The sequence below is a fragment of the Vicugna pacos genome, chromosome 11, assembly GCF_048564905.1.
Source record: "Vicugna pacos chromosome 11, VicPac4, whole genome shotgun sequence".
Lineage (NCBI taxonomy): Eukaryota > Metazoa > Chordata > Mammalia > Artiodactyla > Camelidae > Vicugna > Vicugna pacos.
Genome location: NC_132997.1, coordinates 68,187,899 through 68,203,384, shown reverse-complemented (window position 1 = coordinate 68,203,384; position 15,486 = coordinate 68,187,899). Strand labels below are relative to the sequence as shown.

The 15,486-nt window shown below is 42.0% G+C and overlaps 1 protein-coding gene across 1 annotated transcript in view; it reads left to right on the top strand.

Annotated features, from left to right (window-relative positions):
* Positions 1–566: 566 nt before the first annotated feature.
* The window catches only part of CH25H (cholesterol 25-hydroxylase), a 219,663-nt gene continuing 204,743 nt past the window's right edge, over positions 567–15,486 (top strand). Inside the window, exon 1 of the mRNA XM_072971583.1 lies at positions 567–3,062. Within this exon, the coding sequence (XP_072827684.1) occupies positions 607–1,434 (828 nt within the window). The 5' untranslated portion in view covers positions 567–606 and the 3' untranslated portion in view covers positions 1,435–3,062. The remainder of the gene's footprint in view (positions 3,063–15,486) is intronic.

Here is a 15,486-nt window from a genome sequence, read left to right as displayed (position 1 = left end):
GCCGCGCGGCGCCGCGCAGCGCCGGGGACCCTCGGTTCCCTCTGCAAAAGATTAGTTTGCCAATCGCTCCTGGTTAGACCAATAGAATGTGAGCAGACAGAAAAAGTACGTCGCTTTTAAAAGTTTTAAAAATACAGTTACACTTGCGTCTTTCTGAAAATACATAGACGAAATTTTATGCATTCATTAAAAAATACAAGAAATTCTGCACTGATTGTAAAGGAGCTCTTTCTGGTGGTGATGGAAGTATTCTCTGTCTTGTTTGGGGGTGGTAGGGACCCATGAATTGAGTTGTCAATACTCGTAGAAACTCTACACTAAAGATCTGTGCATTGTATCGTGTGTAAATTGAACGTCAATTAACAAATCAGAACATAATCCTGCGAGCATAGAAGTCACTACGTGCGATTGCGTAATAGCATACATAAATGCGGATTAAATGCAACTATAAAGATGGGTATTTATAGCAACTAGGCGCTATTCCTTGGGGTTATTTATGCAAGCTCCGCGAAGCCGGGAAAGGGAAAGAAAAGGCTGCTGACATCACTCTGGGCGGGGCCGAAAGCTCTAAGAAAAGTCAGTGGCGCTGGAGCCGCCGCCGCTGCCATGCACAACCTCACCATGAGCCGCCACAACGGCTCCGAGCTCCACATCCTGTGTAGCTCTGGCCATCTGTTCCTGCAGCCCCTCTGGGACCGCCTGAGGACCTGGGAACCCCTCATCCAGTCGCCTTTCTTCCCCGTCGTCTTCTCCATCACCACTTACGTGGGCTTCTGCCTCCCCTTCGTGGTGCTGGACATCATCTGCCCCTGGGTGCCGGCGCTGCGGCGCTACAAGATCCACCCGGACTTCTCGCCGTCAGTGAGGCAGCTACTGCCCTGCCTGGGGCTGACACTCTACCACCACGTGGTGTTCATTTTCCCCATGACGCTGCTGCACTGGGTGGCCAGCCGGGCCCCGCTGCCCCCCGAAGCCCCCGAGCTGCTGCAGCTGGCGCGCCACGTCGTGTTCTGCCTGCTCCTCTTCGATGCTGAGTTCTTCGTGTGGCATGTGCTGCACCACAAAGTGCCCTGGCTGTACCGGTCCTTCCACAAGATGCACCACCAGAACTCATCTTCATTCGCACTGGCCACGCAGTACGTGAGTGTCTGGGAGCTGTTTTCCTTGGGTTTCTTTGACATGGTGAATGTCTTGCTGCTCCGGTGCCACCCGCTGACTGTCCTCATCTTCCACGTGGTCAACATCTGGCTGTCAGTGGAGGACCACTCCGGCTACGACTTCCCCTGGTCCACGCACAGACTGGTACCTTTCGGGTGGTATGGGGGTGTGGCGCACCACGACCTGCATCACTCTCAGTTTAACTGCAACTTCGCCCCTTACTTCACACACTGGGACAGAATCCTGGGAACGCTGCAGTCTGCTCATGCCAAGTAATGTGCACTCCTCCCCACAGAGTATGTGGCGACAGTGAGCAGTGGGTGCATCTCAGACCTTGTGCATTTCACACTTGAATCAAGAGAGACACACTTGACTTTGTTTCGTCAGTAACTTATTATCTGATGGAAACTTATAGGTAAAATCTGCTGTATTTTTACACAGTCTAATAAAATAATTTATATAATGTTTGTATATCAACGACTTTGTTCTTAATGGAGAATTCTCGCTCACTTCAGTAGCCTTGATTTCTGGGTATAAAGTATCCAAAATCACTGGCATATTTTAAAAATCTCAAAAAAGATTTGTTTGTAGAACAGGGAATTTACTATGTTTGAAAGTATCCTAGAACTAGGCTGAAAGACCATTATTTTTTGTGGAGAATCTGATCTGTGACTCTGTAAGCAATGAAACATGTTCCTGCTGGACAGTGACCAAGATTATTGTACTTTCTCCCTATGTTTTCATAGAACTGCATATTTATATCGAAAGAAATGTTATTTGTGCTTAAAATGTAAACCAAACAAGTTCTAGCTTCTGGCATTTTCACTGTCATTTTGACTGATAAGATCTGAAATGATAAGAGGGAGCTGGGATGGCAGGTGTTCTTCTGAGCCCCCATCATCCCAACCATGCGTGGAAAGAGAGGAATCCCGTGGTGGTGGGCTTTGTTGGAGGGGGGGGGGTTGAAGGAGGCAGGCGAAGGAATATGTTTTGGTCTGGGTGTTGAAATTTCACAGAGGAAAAAACACTATTGTCCTGAATGTGTTTTGGCTGATTTCTGCATAACAGGCAACTAATAGACTTCGTCTGTGAAGTTCTACAGAGAGATTAACACTGGGTCATCATTTCATTGTTTGAGAGGAGGGCGGTGTTGAGGGATGAATAGAATTAGTGACGTGCCTTGCTTTGCAAAACTGGTAAATCAACTGTGTGCATTAAAGGGGCTAATAAATACGAAGGGATTATGAGTGAGCACCCCCCCCTTTTCTACTAGAATCCAGCTAACACAAATGACCATCGCATTGAGATTTTTGTTCACTTTTCTTAATGGAGACATATATGCAAACTACATACTGCTTTTTAAGAAAGAAAAAGTAAAATTTGGCCCTGTATCCCTAGTTCCTCATCTGTAAAAGGAGACTGACTGTCTCCCGATGTTCTTGCAGAGTAGCTGTAATAGTAAATATGCCTGTAACTAACTAACCACACACCTGTCGCCCATCATGTAGCCCATTCAGCTGCTGCCTGATTGTTCTAATTTTATCTTTGAAACATAGTTTATATAAATGAGGTAAAGTTAAAAAATTAAGGCAATTTAGACAGAAAAGTCTAAATGGAATGGAATGCAAGGCTCATTATATATGTGCACCAAACTCTCTTGTTTAAAGGTGAAAAAGAACCCAGTATTCATGACCGAGTGAACTGCCTGAGAAGCATGTTCAGATGCTCCAAATCTTTGGCAAAACACAGTGCCTGGCTGCCCAGCTACTTCTCTCACATTCTGTCCCAGTGTGTGTGACCTCTTCGCTCCTGCTGAAGTCACCTCCTCCTTTGTCCACAGCAGGACCTTGCTGGGACTTAAAGATTATACTGATGAATAAGAGTGAAAATCACAAAAGAAGGTGGTGAGTTATAAGGGGGAAATGCTGCATTGGAGGCAGTATGTTACTATCATGATCAACACGGTGACTTGAGGAAAGATGAGAAGGATGAATGGATATTTGTATGTGCAAATCTGATAAATGACAGTTTATCATAGCTTTCTCCCAGAGAATTTTTTAAATTGCCTCACCAGATAAGGGAATTTCCCATTTAGGACAAATTGTACACATGGAAATTACTCAGGGTCAGAAACACTTTCTCAGAATTGGGTGTATGAGTTATATATTTTTTAAATTGAAATATAGTCAGTTACAATGTGTCAGTTTCTCATGTACAGCATAATGTTTCAGTCATACATATACATACATCTTACCAGTTTTTAACACTTTGTGAGGTGGAAATGGGAGAGTGGAGAGGATGAACAGTTTTTCAGGCAGTTTTGAGAGCCTGGTAGTAATAATGCTAACACTACTACTACTAATAAAGAAATACTGCACATTTACATGTACTTTCCCAAATTGTTTCACTTGTTCCTTACAACAGCAGTCTAAGGGATGTAGAATAGTTGTTATTTAAACAAATTTTGTTTTTCTCATCATCTTTCCATGTTATGGATGCAGAATTGGTACCTGCACCATTTAAGTGACTTGCTTCAGGTTACAAAATACTACAAATCGGAGCCAGTTCTTGAACTTAGGTCTCATAGTGTACACTATACCTCCCTTCAGACAACACTTATGATGATCTTCACAACTGCCAGGGAGCTGCAAACCCTGCAACCAACAAATGGCCTCCCTCTGCTGGTCAGAGGAGAAAGCTAGGCCAATCTCAGCAGGACTTGGGACATCATAAAGCACATCAAGAGCTCTGTTTTCTGTATCCCCCATTGCATATCAACTAAGAGCATACAGGCTGCAGTTGGATTGCCTGGGGGAAACCTTGACTTGAGGCTTACTGGCTGAGTGACTCTGGACAAGTTACTTAACCTCTGTGTGCCTTGGCTTCCTCATCTGTGAAATGTAGATAATTGTAACACCTACCTCCCAGAGTTGTTGTGAGAGATTTTGAGCTACGGTGTGTGAGTGCCAGATGGGTTGGGGGTCTTGGCTGTATTTGAGTTTGCTGGGAATGATGCCTCATGACTTGGGCACCAAGACTGTGCCTGGACTGTAACCTTCTGTCCGCAGACATGTTTGAGTTCTCTAGTCTACAGGGAACCAAATAAAGCTGAGTTTTTGATCCTGCTTTTATCGAAGCTGCTTCTTTCATCATCCTTTCAAGGCGAAAGTATTGAAAAGAGACAGAAGTCTGTGTTTGGTTCTACTTCCTTACCTGTGAGTCATCCCAACCCCATCTCTTCCTGAGACTTTCACTGCCTGGTCACTGCTGTTTTCCTAATGATCAGATCCAGTGACTGTTTTCCCTCCTTAGCTTTCCATCTCCTTGGCTTTTTATTTTAGGTACTTGTTTCTGCTAACCAGCCTCTTAGAACGTGGTCCTTGCTTGGTTTTAGTGAGGTTTCTCTAAACCGTTTTCCCGCCTAATTCTCCAGCTGTTTCTTCTTGCTTCGTTGGCTCCACCTCTTTCTTCTCAGCCTCAAGCCTCAAAGTGCTTCTCATTTTATTACAAAATATCTATGTTGTGTATAATGACTGTCCTTCTTACCATCTTCTAGTGCACCCTCTAAATCTCTACTTGCACTACATTCTAGTACACACACAGACAATGTATACATGAGCAGGCCACGTATATGTGTGTAGACACACTACATATGCATACATGTCCACACTATATATACTATATATGAACATATGTACACTGTTATATGTACACAGACATGCATTTTCACACTATATATGTGTATATGAACATATACAATATATGTATGAACACTGTGTATGTACACTTTACACACACTCTACATGTGTATATGCAACATTATATATATATACACACTATGTATACCTGTACAAATGTAACATAGTGTGTATATATAGAGAGACACTATAAATGCACACCCACTATATATATGGAAAATTATCCTCCTCTCTCTCTCTAAATACACATGCACACATACGCACACACATGCACACACTCACACACACTACTATTTCAGTCCTGTTTGCTATTTCTCTCTTCCCCTAATATTATGCCTCATTCTTGATAAATATTGGTTCAGTGTTGTATGAATCCTGGAAGCAGTAGAAACAACTTTGCCACTAGTCATGTTTTTTTTCATTTGTTCCATTTCCATCACTAGTCCATCCCAGCTTCTAAACTAAGGCCATGCTCACAACCCATAATCTATGTTCTAGAGAAGGTCGTAGTCTACTGGGGAAGAGGATCAGGCAAACAAATGCAGTTAGTCTAACATAGTTAGTGATCTGATGAGGGGATAAAAGATTGTTAAGGGAGCCCAGAGAAAGACTGGTCTTTTTCTTTCTTTGAATGAACATAAAAACCCAGGAATTTATTTTTAAGAGCAGTTTTAGATTCACAGCAAAACTAAGTGAAAGATCCAGAGATCCATACCCTCTCCTTTCCATATGCATAGCCTCACCACTATCAAAATCCTATACTGGAGAGGTACATCGTTACAATCGATAACCTACATTTATACACCACCCAAAGTCCACAGCTTTACAACTCTTGGCATTGTACATTCTATGGGTTTTGACAAATGTATAACAACATGTATCCGTCAGTATAGGATCATACAGAGTAGTTTCATTGCCCTAAAAATCCTCTGTGCTTGGCTTATTCATCCCTTCCCTCCCTCTCCTCGACCCCTGAAAACTACTGATCTTTTTTACCGTCTCCATGGTTTTACTTTTTCCAGAGCGTCATATAGTTGGAATCATACAATATATAGTCTCTTCAGATTGGCTTCTTTCACTCAGTAATATGCATTTAAGTGTGACAGCTCATTTCTTTTTAGTTCTGGATTCCATTGTCTGGATGTACCATGGTTTACTTATTGACTCACCTGCTTGTAGGACATCTTGGTTGCTTCCCAGTTTTGGCAGTTATACTATAAGCATCCACGTGTAGGTTTTTGTGTGGACATATGTTTTCCACTCATCTGGCTAAATACCAAGGAGCATGATTGTTAGATCATATGGTAGGATTATGTTTACTTTTGTAAGAAACTGCCAAACTGTCTCATATTGTTTTGCATTCCCACCAGCAATAAGTGAGATTTCCTATCGCTCCAAATGCTTGTCAACATTTGGTGTTGCCAGTGTTCCAGATTTTGGCCATTCTAATAGGTGTGTAGTGGTATCTCATTGTTGTTTTAATTTGCAGTCTTCTAATGACACATGACGTTGAGCACCTTTTCATATGCTTACTGGCCATCTGTATACCTTCTTTGGTGAGGTGTCTGTTCAGACCTTTTGCCTATTTTTTAATTGGGTTGTGGGCTTTCTTATTGCTGATTTTTTGAGAGTTCTTTGTATATTTTGGATAACAATACTTTATCAGATACGTCTTTTGCAAACATTTTTTTCCATAATAGTTTTTAAGGTAGTAATCTTTGGGAGATTTAAATTAATACTAGTATTGTGTAAACAAAATTTTTTTAAAAAATTAAGAAATGCATTAGCTATCATAATCAAATTTGGGGCAAAGAATTGGTAAGTTGTTGGTTCTTTAACAAATCTGATAATTCTATGTGAAGGAGATATTATAATAAAAATTCTTTGTGTGCTGCAAAAAATGTAGATTTGAATATTATCAAAGAATAGGTAATCTAATTAAGGCTGAGAAATAGGGAAATTTTGTAGGGAAGAGGGGAATTGTCAGTGTTTTTCCATTGTTTTGCTTCTGTCTCACGGTATTATGGTTATTTGTGTGTCTGTCTCCTCTGCTAGACTATGAGCTCATGAGATGTAGTATCTTCCTGATACTTGAATCTTTGTTGTAGCTGAGATGAGACATAGCAGAACTTTAGTAAATGTTTCTTGATTGAATTAATGTATGAATGAACATAAACTGACTTAAAATATGCTTAAGTTTCCATGCAATTGTATTTGTCAGAAACAATCTTAAGTATCACTTGATGACCAACTTGTGGCACTAAGACACCAGAGACCTTATTACCTGAGGGTTGAAAGCTTGGGCTTTGAAATCAGAGAGCTCCATTCCCGAGCCCTGATTCACCACTGTTGAGCTGTGTGATCTTGGGCAAGATATCATTCTTATCCTCAGCAGTAAAACAGGACAAAAAGTGATGCCTGTCTAATGGGGTGGTTGAGAGGATTAAGTAAGAACAGGGGTGGAAAGTGCCTGGCATAGGGTAGGGGCTCAGGAGCTGTTAGTCATTATTATGTTAAATAAACTAACGTGATACACAAAGAAGATTGTGTTTGCACAGCAAAGGGAGGGAGCCAAGTCCTGCTGGTTAGGGTCATGTGAACCTCTGATTCTAGAGGCACAGTTAGATTAAGGCTATGGTGCCAGGCAGCAGCGAGCCTTGCTTTGGTACAAGGTGCCCTGGGCTGTAGGATCTTCCTGTTGATATTCTTTCTCTATATTGTGGTTGGCCTTAGGCCAAGGACACTTACGTTTAAGGATCCCTGCAGGCATATTCTAACTATAAGCAGGGCAGGAGTTGGTAAAGGGACAAGATGGTGGGCCAGCTTCACTTCTAGAAGGCCAAGGCTACACAAGGCTCCTACAGAACCCCAAGTCCGCAATTCCTGGAATTCAGATTGATTCATAATGACCAGTGATCAAAAGACTAGTCTTTTGAGCAACAGAAGTCATGAAGAATTTATATGCATTCACTAGGCGTGGAGAAGGGCATACCTGGCAGAAGAAAGAGCACTGCAAGTCAGAGGGGGATGCAAGAACTGGATATACCAGAAACATGGCGGGAAGTTCCGAGCACTAGGTGAACAAGGAAGGGGCTTCAAGGCTTATGTCTTGCCACTTGACGAGCCATTGAACTGTTTGTTCACCTGCCATGTCACAAGGACTTGGGGAGATTGTGTAAAAAATTGCTTTGAAATGAATGTTAGGGCTTGCTACTATTTGTTGATTTATAATGAGTACATCAATGAAAAGTGGATGTGGAAATGACTTACTAAGAAGCTTAGGTTGTATTCTTGAGACAGTGGAGGGAGTGGGCTGAGAGCTCCATTGATTTTAAGCAAAGGAGTGATGTGGTCAAATCTGGTGTAAGAAGATAACTGGCCACAGCGAATGGTAGTAGTAATTCCAGTGAGGAGACTGTTGCAAGTTCTGCCTGGGTTCCAACCCTGGCTGCACTGTTTCTGAATTTGAGCAAATTACTTAATCTCTCTAAGGCTCAGTTTCCTCATCTGTGAAAAGAGAGTAGCAATACCTACTTTGAGACTTGTGGCGAGGAATAAGGAGGATATTCAGAGAATTTAGCACTGTGCCCCACATGTAGCAAAACCTCTGTAAATAGTAGCTCTTTTGCTATAAGTTGTTACAAAAGGATCATGATTGCAGGTGAGAGATAATAAACCTACTGCAAAATAAGCAGAGAGAGGTGGAAGGAAGACATGGATTTCTCTTTTATCAGAAAAGTAACACATGCTCATGGAAAAATTTCAAAACTACAGAACAATGCAAAGTAAAAAATCCTTCCCCATGCAATGAACTTACTCCCGTTACAGATATAATCAAAGTTAACCCTTTTTTGGACACCAACCCCAAAGTCGATCATTCAGTGTTTTTCTCTCTCTTTCTCCCTTTCAGCTGGGATGCCTTAAATGGTTTATATTAAATGAATGCAATAAGAAAAAAAAAGGAAGTTAGTGTGAACAGAAATTCTTTGGACAAAGGCCCAAGAGCGTTTCCTCCCTCTAAATAATCTTTCGTTTATTTCCTTTTTTCTATCTCTTTTGTTCACTACGCAAAAGAAGAAGAGAGACTCAAGTTGTCTCTCTTCCGCAGCTTGACTGGAAGGCTTGCTTGGCAGTGTCACTGATCTGTCCCTGAACCGGCCGGGCCAAAGGAAAGCGAGGTTTTCCTTGTTCTCCCCTTCTCACGCCTCTGGGGTTTCTTTGGCGCCTCTTACCGTGACTTCACTCTCTGCCTGCTGGTGAAGCAGTCGCTTTCTCTACTGGGAAGAAAGGTCTCTGAAAGAAGAGGGCATGTCTTACAGATCTTTGATTCCTTCAAGGATCTTACACTTGAAAAATGCTCAGTAAATGTCTCTGGAGGGCAGGCTCCAGGCTTTGGAGCCTGAACAGGCTGGGGTTGAGCTGCCTGACTTTCTGTTTGGGGAAAAAATCATTGAATCACTCTGAACATCAGTTTCTCTCTCTGTGATAGGAATGGAAAGTGGGGGAATAATAACTGGCCTTGCCTACTTCTTCAGCATGTTGTGAAGACCCAGTGAGATGGAGCAGCACGTTGCTGAGTGGGCGGCGAGGTGGATGAGTGACTGCTCCGTATGCCGAGTGGGACGATGTGGACCTCAGGCATCTAGAAAGGCACGAAGGTGCTATGACTGCAGTCCCCTCCACCTCTGCCGTGACCACCCCCCTTCACGGCTCCCCCCATCCAGCCCCTGCCTCCCGGGGTCCATAGCAGCCTCCTCTCCTCTGCCTGCCCTGGCTCTTGCTCCCCTGCTTAATCTCAGGAGATACAGGAGGAGTGGGATGTGTCAGAAGTAGAGCAGCTAGCCCCGGGGTAGCGCAGTTGGCAGGAGTAGCCGGAGCAGCAGTATTTGTGTCAGAGTCAGAAATAGTGTCCATCTGAGATGCGCCAGGAGAGGGCTTTTCCTTCATTCTGTGCCAAGGAGGGCTCCAAGCCAGGAGCTGCAGCCTGCTAGAGAAGGAGAATTTGGCAGCAAAGGGCTTTTGAAAGAAGACTCTTGGGTTTGGACTAACGGAAAAAAAGTCACCCTCCACTAGTGAGTTATCCCTGTTAGACGACAACGAGGAAGTGTGGCCCATGCTTGGCAGTGGGTTTGATCTGCCTGAGATCCAGCGTTGCCGAGGGAAGATAGCTCACGTGCTGACACTGTCAAGCTGGGAGATTCTACGAATGCTAAGGCTGAGACTCCACCATTCAGTTTCCCTATTTTGTGAATAAGGAAACTGAGGCTCCGAGATGGGAAGTGACTTTCCCTGGTCACACAACTGGTGCCCTTCCTGCTTTTCCCTGCTGCTTCTCTCCCACCCTCTAGGTCCTCAGAGCCCTGAGGGGCTGTCTCTTGCTGAGGAGCAGAAATGCAGTTATGAGACACTGCTTAGAAATTGTTGCAATCCATATTCTTCATTAATCATTTGCATAAACACAACATAAATAGCTCTGCTGATTTTTAGGAACTTGAATGATGTGTTTATTTCAAATTTTGCTGAGCTCTATCTTGCATACATTTATGGGTAATTGGTGTGAACTTTATTTTACCCTTGTAAACTCTGGAAATCTCTTTTTAGAAAATGTTTAAGAAAGCATCCATACAATGGAATACAACTCAGCAATAAGCAGAAATGAACTATTGATGCGTACAGCAACAAAGATGAGTCTTAAAGTAACTATGCTGAGCAAAGGAAGCCAGACCAAAGAAGTGTGTACTCTTTGGTTCCATGTATATAAAATTCCAGAAAATCCAAATGAATTCATTATGGCAGAAAGGAGATCAGTATTTGTCTGGAAGAGGGAGAGTGGCTGCAAAGACAGATCACCAAAGGGCACGAGGAAACTTTTAGGAGTGATGAATATGTTTGATACCTTTAATTGCAGTTCTGGTCTCATAGATGTGTACATATGTCGAAATTTACCAAATTGTGTACTTTAAATATGTGTAGTTTATTGTATATCAGTTATACTAGATGATGATGAGGGTAAGTTAATCCAGGACCTCATGTTTTAAATTTTAGCTTTGAAGCTAATTTATTAAGAAAACACGTGGCAGGCGGCTTAATGATAATATCATAGGTGCACGTGCGTGCACGCACACACACTCACACACACACACACAGAGTCTAAGATCCATCCTTTAACTATATTCCTGACCTATCAGAGACAGCCTCAGGTGGAAAAAGACCTGTTTGAAGGCCTGAAAAATCCAGACTGTTTTCTCTGAGAGCCTCACTACTCCCAACACACACACACACACACACACACACGCACACACACAGGTTAGGTCTCTGCAGCCACATTATACTCTCTGATCCCTCTATGGTAACCACAACTTACTGGACCTGGTTTAGAATCTGGGCTACCTAGGAATAAAAAGGTTTCCCAAGAATTTAGGATGTTAAAGAAGAGGGGTCAAGTCGACCATTTTGGGGCTACCATCTTGTGCCATGTGAATGGAGGTGGGAAGAAAGGTCATCTGCAGAACAAAGGGAGGATGAGCAGATTTTCAAGGAGGAGAGATGAGACAAACGCATCCCTGGAGAGGGGCGGAGAGTGGGAGGAAAGTAAGAAGGGCAGTCAGTTGCTTTGGTTTCCGGGGCTCTCCTGCCTTTGTGTTCCATGACTTTCTGATACACTCTTCTTGGCTGTGCAAATGCCTTTCTGGCTGTTGTCAAAGAGAACATTGGTTAAAACATGAGGGTTCTGTGGTGTCCTTCTGCCTTTAGGTTGAAGAAGGAAATCCCTTTGATGCAAACCAGTCTAGGAGTTCGGGGTAGTTGTCTTCAGGGGACAATAAAAGGGCACATCCCAAGTGGTGGCTGGAAGCTGTGTTGCCCCATAGCCCAGGTGGGCAAACTGACTGTGTGTGGTTGTTAGGGGCCAACGTGAAGCACAGAGCGAGTGCTGACACTGGGTAGTAAGCAGCATGACACCTCACCTTGACCGTCCACTGTCCACAGTGGGCAAGTGCTGCTATTTTACAGCAGCTTGAGTTTATTTCAAAAATTTTGCCAAGACATCCGAAGTTTCATCAAAGAGACTTTGGATCAAAGCCTATTTGGAAGCCCAGCACTTACCATATCCCACTCTTTGCACAGAGGATATAGCTGTATTTCCTGACAGACTTCATACAGGTGATGGGTCCAACGGTGGCACGCTTGAGTCTTTACGGATGAGAGGCCTGAGCTGATGTTAGCACAGCTGATGCCAACACTCAGTTCGACCTCCTCTGCTGGGTTAATTTCCTGCTTGATTCATCTTGATATTTTCCTTATCTCTGTCTGTCTGTCTCCAGCTGTGTTTCTTTGGTTCCTTTTGCTTTTGCTTTTGTTTTGTTTTATTCTCCAGCTGACGTTTATCAAATGTATACTACGTGCCAGACTATTTGATTTATTTTACGTCTAGTAACTCAGTTAATTCCTCACGACCCCAGAGGGGTTAAGAAACTTTCCCTGTGTCACTCAGCCAGTATGGCATGGTTGTGATACGTACCAGACAGAGTGGTTCTAGAACCCACTCTTGTCATCATTGTGCTCTGCTATTCCTTACTAGCTCATTTTTCCCTTTGTCACATCAAATTCTCATGCTCTCATAAAAAAAAAGTCAAAGGTTACTTAGAAGAGTTTGCACTTGGCCTTTTCTTTGTGGTCCTGCTCCCTTTCTGCAGGGAAAAGGTGAATTCCTACCAACAGAGATTATATTGTCATCAAAGCAGGTTAGACCATGAAGTCATTCAAGGGGACATTTCCATGGGTGGTTTTTCCCAGTATTATCTATTACTGGGCTTGCTCAGTGGGATGCTTTAAGACTGGATGGGAGAACCAACCCAGCTAATATTCGTTGATGAAAAAGGAGAACAGGATCATAAATGAAAGAAATTTGCAAAGAAAAGTTCTGTGTGCAGTTCAGGTATGACATACTTTTTTCTGATGAGACGGGGTGGTGACCCCTCCTGAAAGGCAATAAAGAGGGACTCAATAAAGGACTGCAGAGGTGGGTCTCACGAGTGAGTCCTGGTAGCTGAGCAGCCAGCCAGCTCTGCAGACAGCTGGGAACTGGGGTCTGGTTGTCCAGGGTTTAATCCTGGTTTGACCCTTATCGGTGGCCTGCTTTAGTCGGGGATTCTCTGACTGCGTCACCGGAGCACAGCTCAGCCATCCGCCCACCCAGGACTGTTCTATGTGCCTCCTTGGCCCCATGCTCAGCACTGCAATTCAATCCACACTTTGATGAACACCTACGGTGTGATAATAAATGATGATGATAACAATGATAATGATGGTGATGATAATAGCTCTTAGATAACAATTGCTTAATATGGCCCAGGCATTTCGCATATATGATTCCTTTGCATCCTTAAAACAACCTTTTTGTCAGAGCTAACAATCTACTTGCTTAAGCAATGACTTTATCAACTGGCTTCAACACACCACCCCAGATAACAAAAAAGTAAACAGATGAATGAACACATGAATTTCAGGTTATGTTAACGCTTTGAATAAAATAAACCAAATTGATGTAATAGAAAGGACCTGGGAAGTGGAGGGGAGGGTTCCTGTAGAAAGAGGTTAAAGGAAGTCCCTCTTGAGGAACTGATATTTAAGTAATATCGAATGACACGAGCCAGCCAGCCAGATGAAGTGCGTCGTGTGCTCGTTCCTATTTCACGGACAAGCCTGAAAAGTAAATTGCCTCCTATTAAATAGCTGAATGGTGCAGGGACCCAGGCTGGTCTTACTACATGGCTCGTGTCCTTTCCCGTGTATCCATTCGGTATGTCATATGTCATATGTCATACCCTGTTTTAGCCTCTGCCACTTCACCTGCCCATTAAGTTCTCCCTTGCTGCTGGCAACGCAAGTCTTATCCCTCTCCTGCTTCCCATTTCTCCCTGACCTCTGGTTTCCCCAATTCAAACTCATTAGCCAGTTGTTAAGGCAGGTTTTACCCTTAGGTGGAGACCATCTTCTAAGATGACATCCCTCCTTGTCTCAGGAGTTACTGTGGAATGGGGGTTGTGCGTCCTCAGGAAGCTGCATTTGAGAGCTTCCACTCCCTTCCAGATCCCAGCCTGCAAAATAAAGATAATAGTCAAACTCTGATAGGCTGGGATCCGAAATGGAGTGGAAATATGCAAAGAAGGTATGTATACAAATAAGGAAATTTTACTTTTTCCTCTCCAGTCTGGATGCCTTTAGTCCTTATTGCTCTGACTTATTTATGCCTTATTGCACTGGCCAGAAGGCTAGAACCGCCAGTAAGTTATTGAATAGAAATAATGATAGAGGACAGCTTTGACTTATTTCTGATCTTAGAGGAAAGGCATCCATTTTTCATCGTTACGAATGATATTATCTAAGTTTTTTGTACATGCCCTTTATCAGATTGAAGAATTACCTTTCTTCCTAGTTTTCTAAGAATTTTTACAAGAAATGAATGTTGGAGAGCACTTTCATCAAATTCTTTTTCTGATTTTTTTGATATAATTGTATGTTTTTTCTTTTTAGCCTGTTAATATGATGAATTAGGTTCATTGATTTTCAGATGTTAAACCAAACTTGCTTTCCTGGTATAAATCCCACTTGGTCATTATGGATTATCCTTTTATTATGTTGATATATTAGAGTAGTTAAATTTTGTTAAGAATTTTTCATGTGTGTGAGGCATATTGTTCTATAATTTTCTTATAATGTCTTTTTCCTCATAATGTATCAGTATAATGCTGGCCCCATGGAATGAGTTATCAAGTATTTCCTTTTTTTATGTTATGGAAGAGTTGAAGTAGAATTGGTATTATATTTTCCTTAAAGAGTGGCAAAATTAAGCCATGAGGACCTGGAATATTCTTATGGGATAATTCCCCTCCCCCCAATTCAATGTTTGTAATAGATACAGGGCTATTTAGGTAATCTGTTTCTTCATGGGTGAGCTCAGGTAGTTTGTCCTTTTCAAGAAACTTTTCTATATCTTCCAATGTGTCAAATTATTGACATAAAACTTTTAATAATATTTATTGTCCTTATAGTATCTGTATGATGTGTATTTATGCCACCTCTCCCTACCTGGTGTTGATCATTTGTGTCTTCTTTTTTCTCATCAGTCTAACTAGAGGTTTATCCATTTTATTGATCTTCCCAAAGAAATTGCTTTTGCTTTCATTTGTTTTTGTGTTATATTTCTGGTTTCCACTTCATCTATTTCTATTCCCCTAATTGTTTACTTTATTCTGCTTACAGTAGGTTAATTTTGCCCTTCTTTTTCTAGTTTCTTAAGGAGGAAACTGATGTCATTGATTTGATATTTTTTTTCTAATATAGATATGTTAGTTCTATAAATTTCCTAGAAACACTACTTTGGCTGTATCCGACAAATTTGTTGTGTTTTCATTTTAATACATTTCAAAAAAATTTCTAATTTCACTTTGATTTACTTTTTGACCCATGGTTATGTCAAATTGTGTTATTTACTTCCCAATGTTTGACAGTTTTCCAGGTTTCTCTTTGTTATTGATTTTTTATTTAATTCCATTTTATTTTATTTTTATTTTATTTTTTTAATTTTTTTTTAATTTTTTTATTTAATTCCATTTTGGTCAGAGAACAT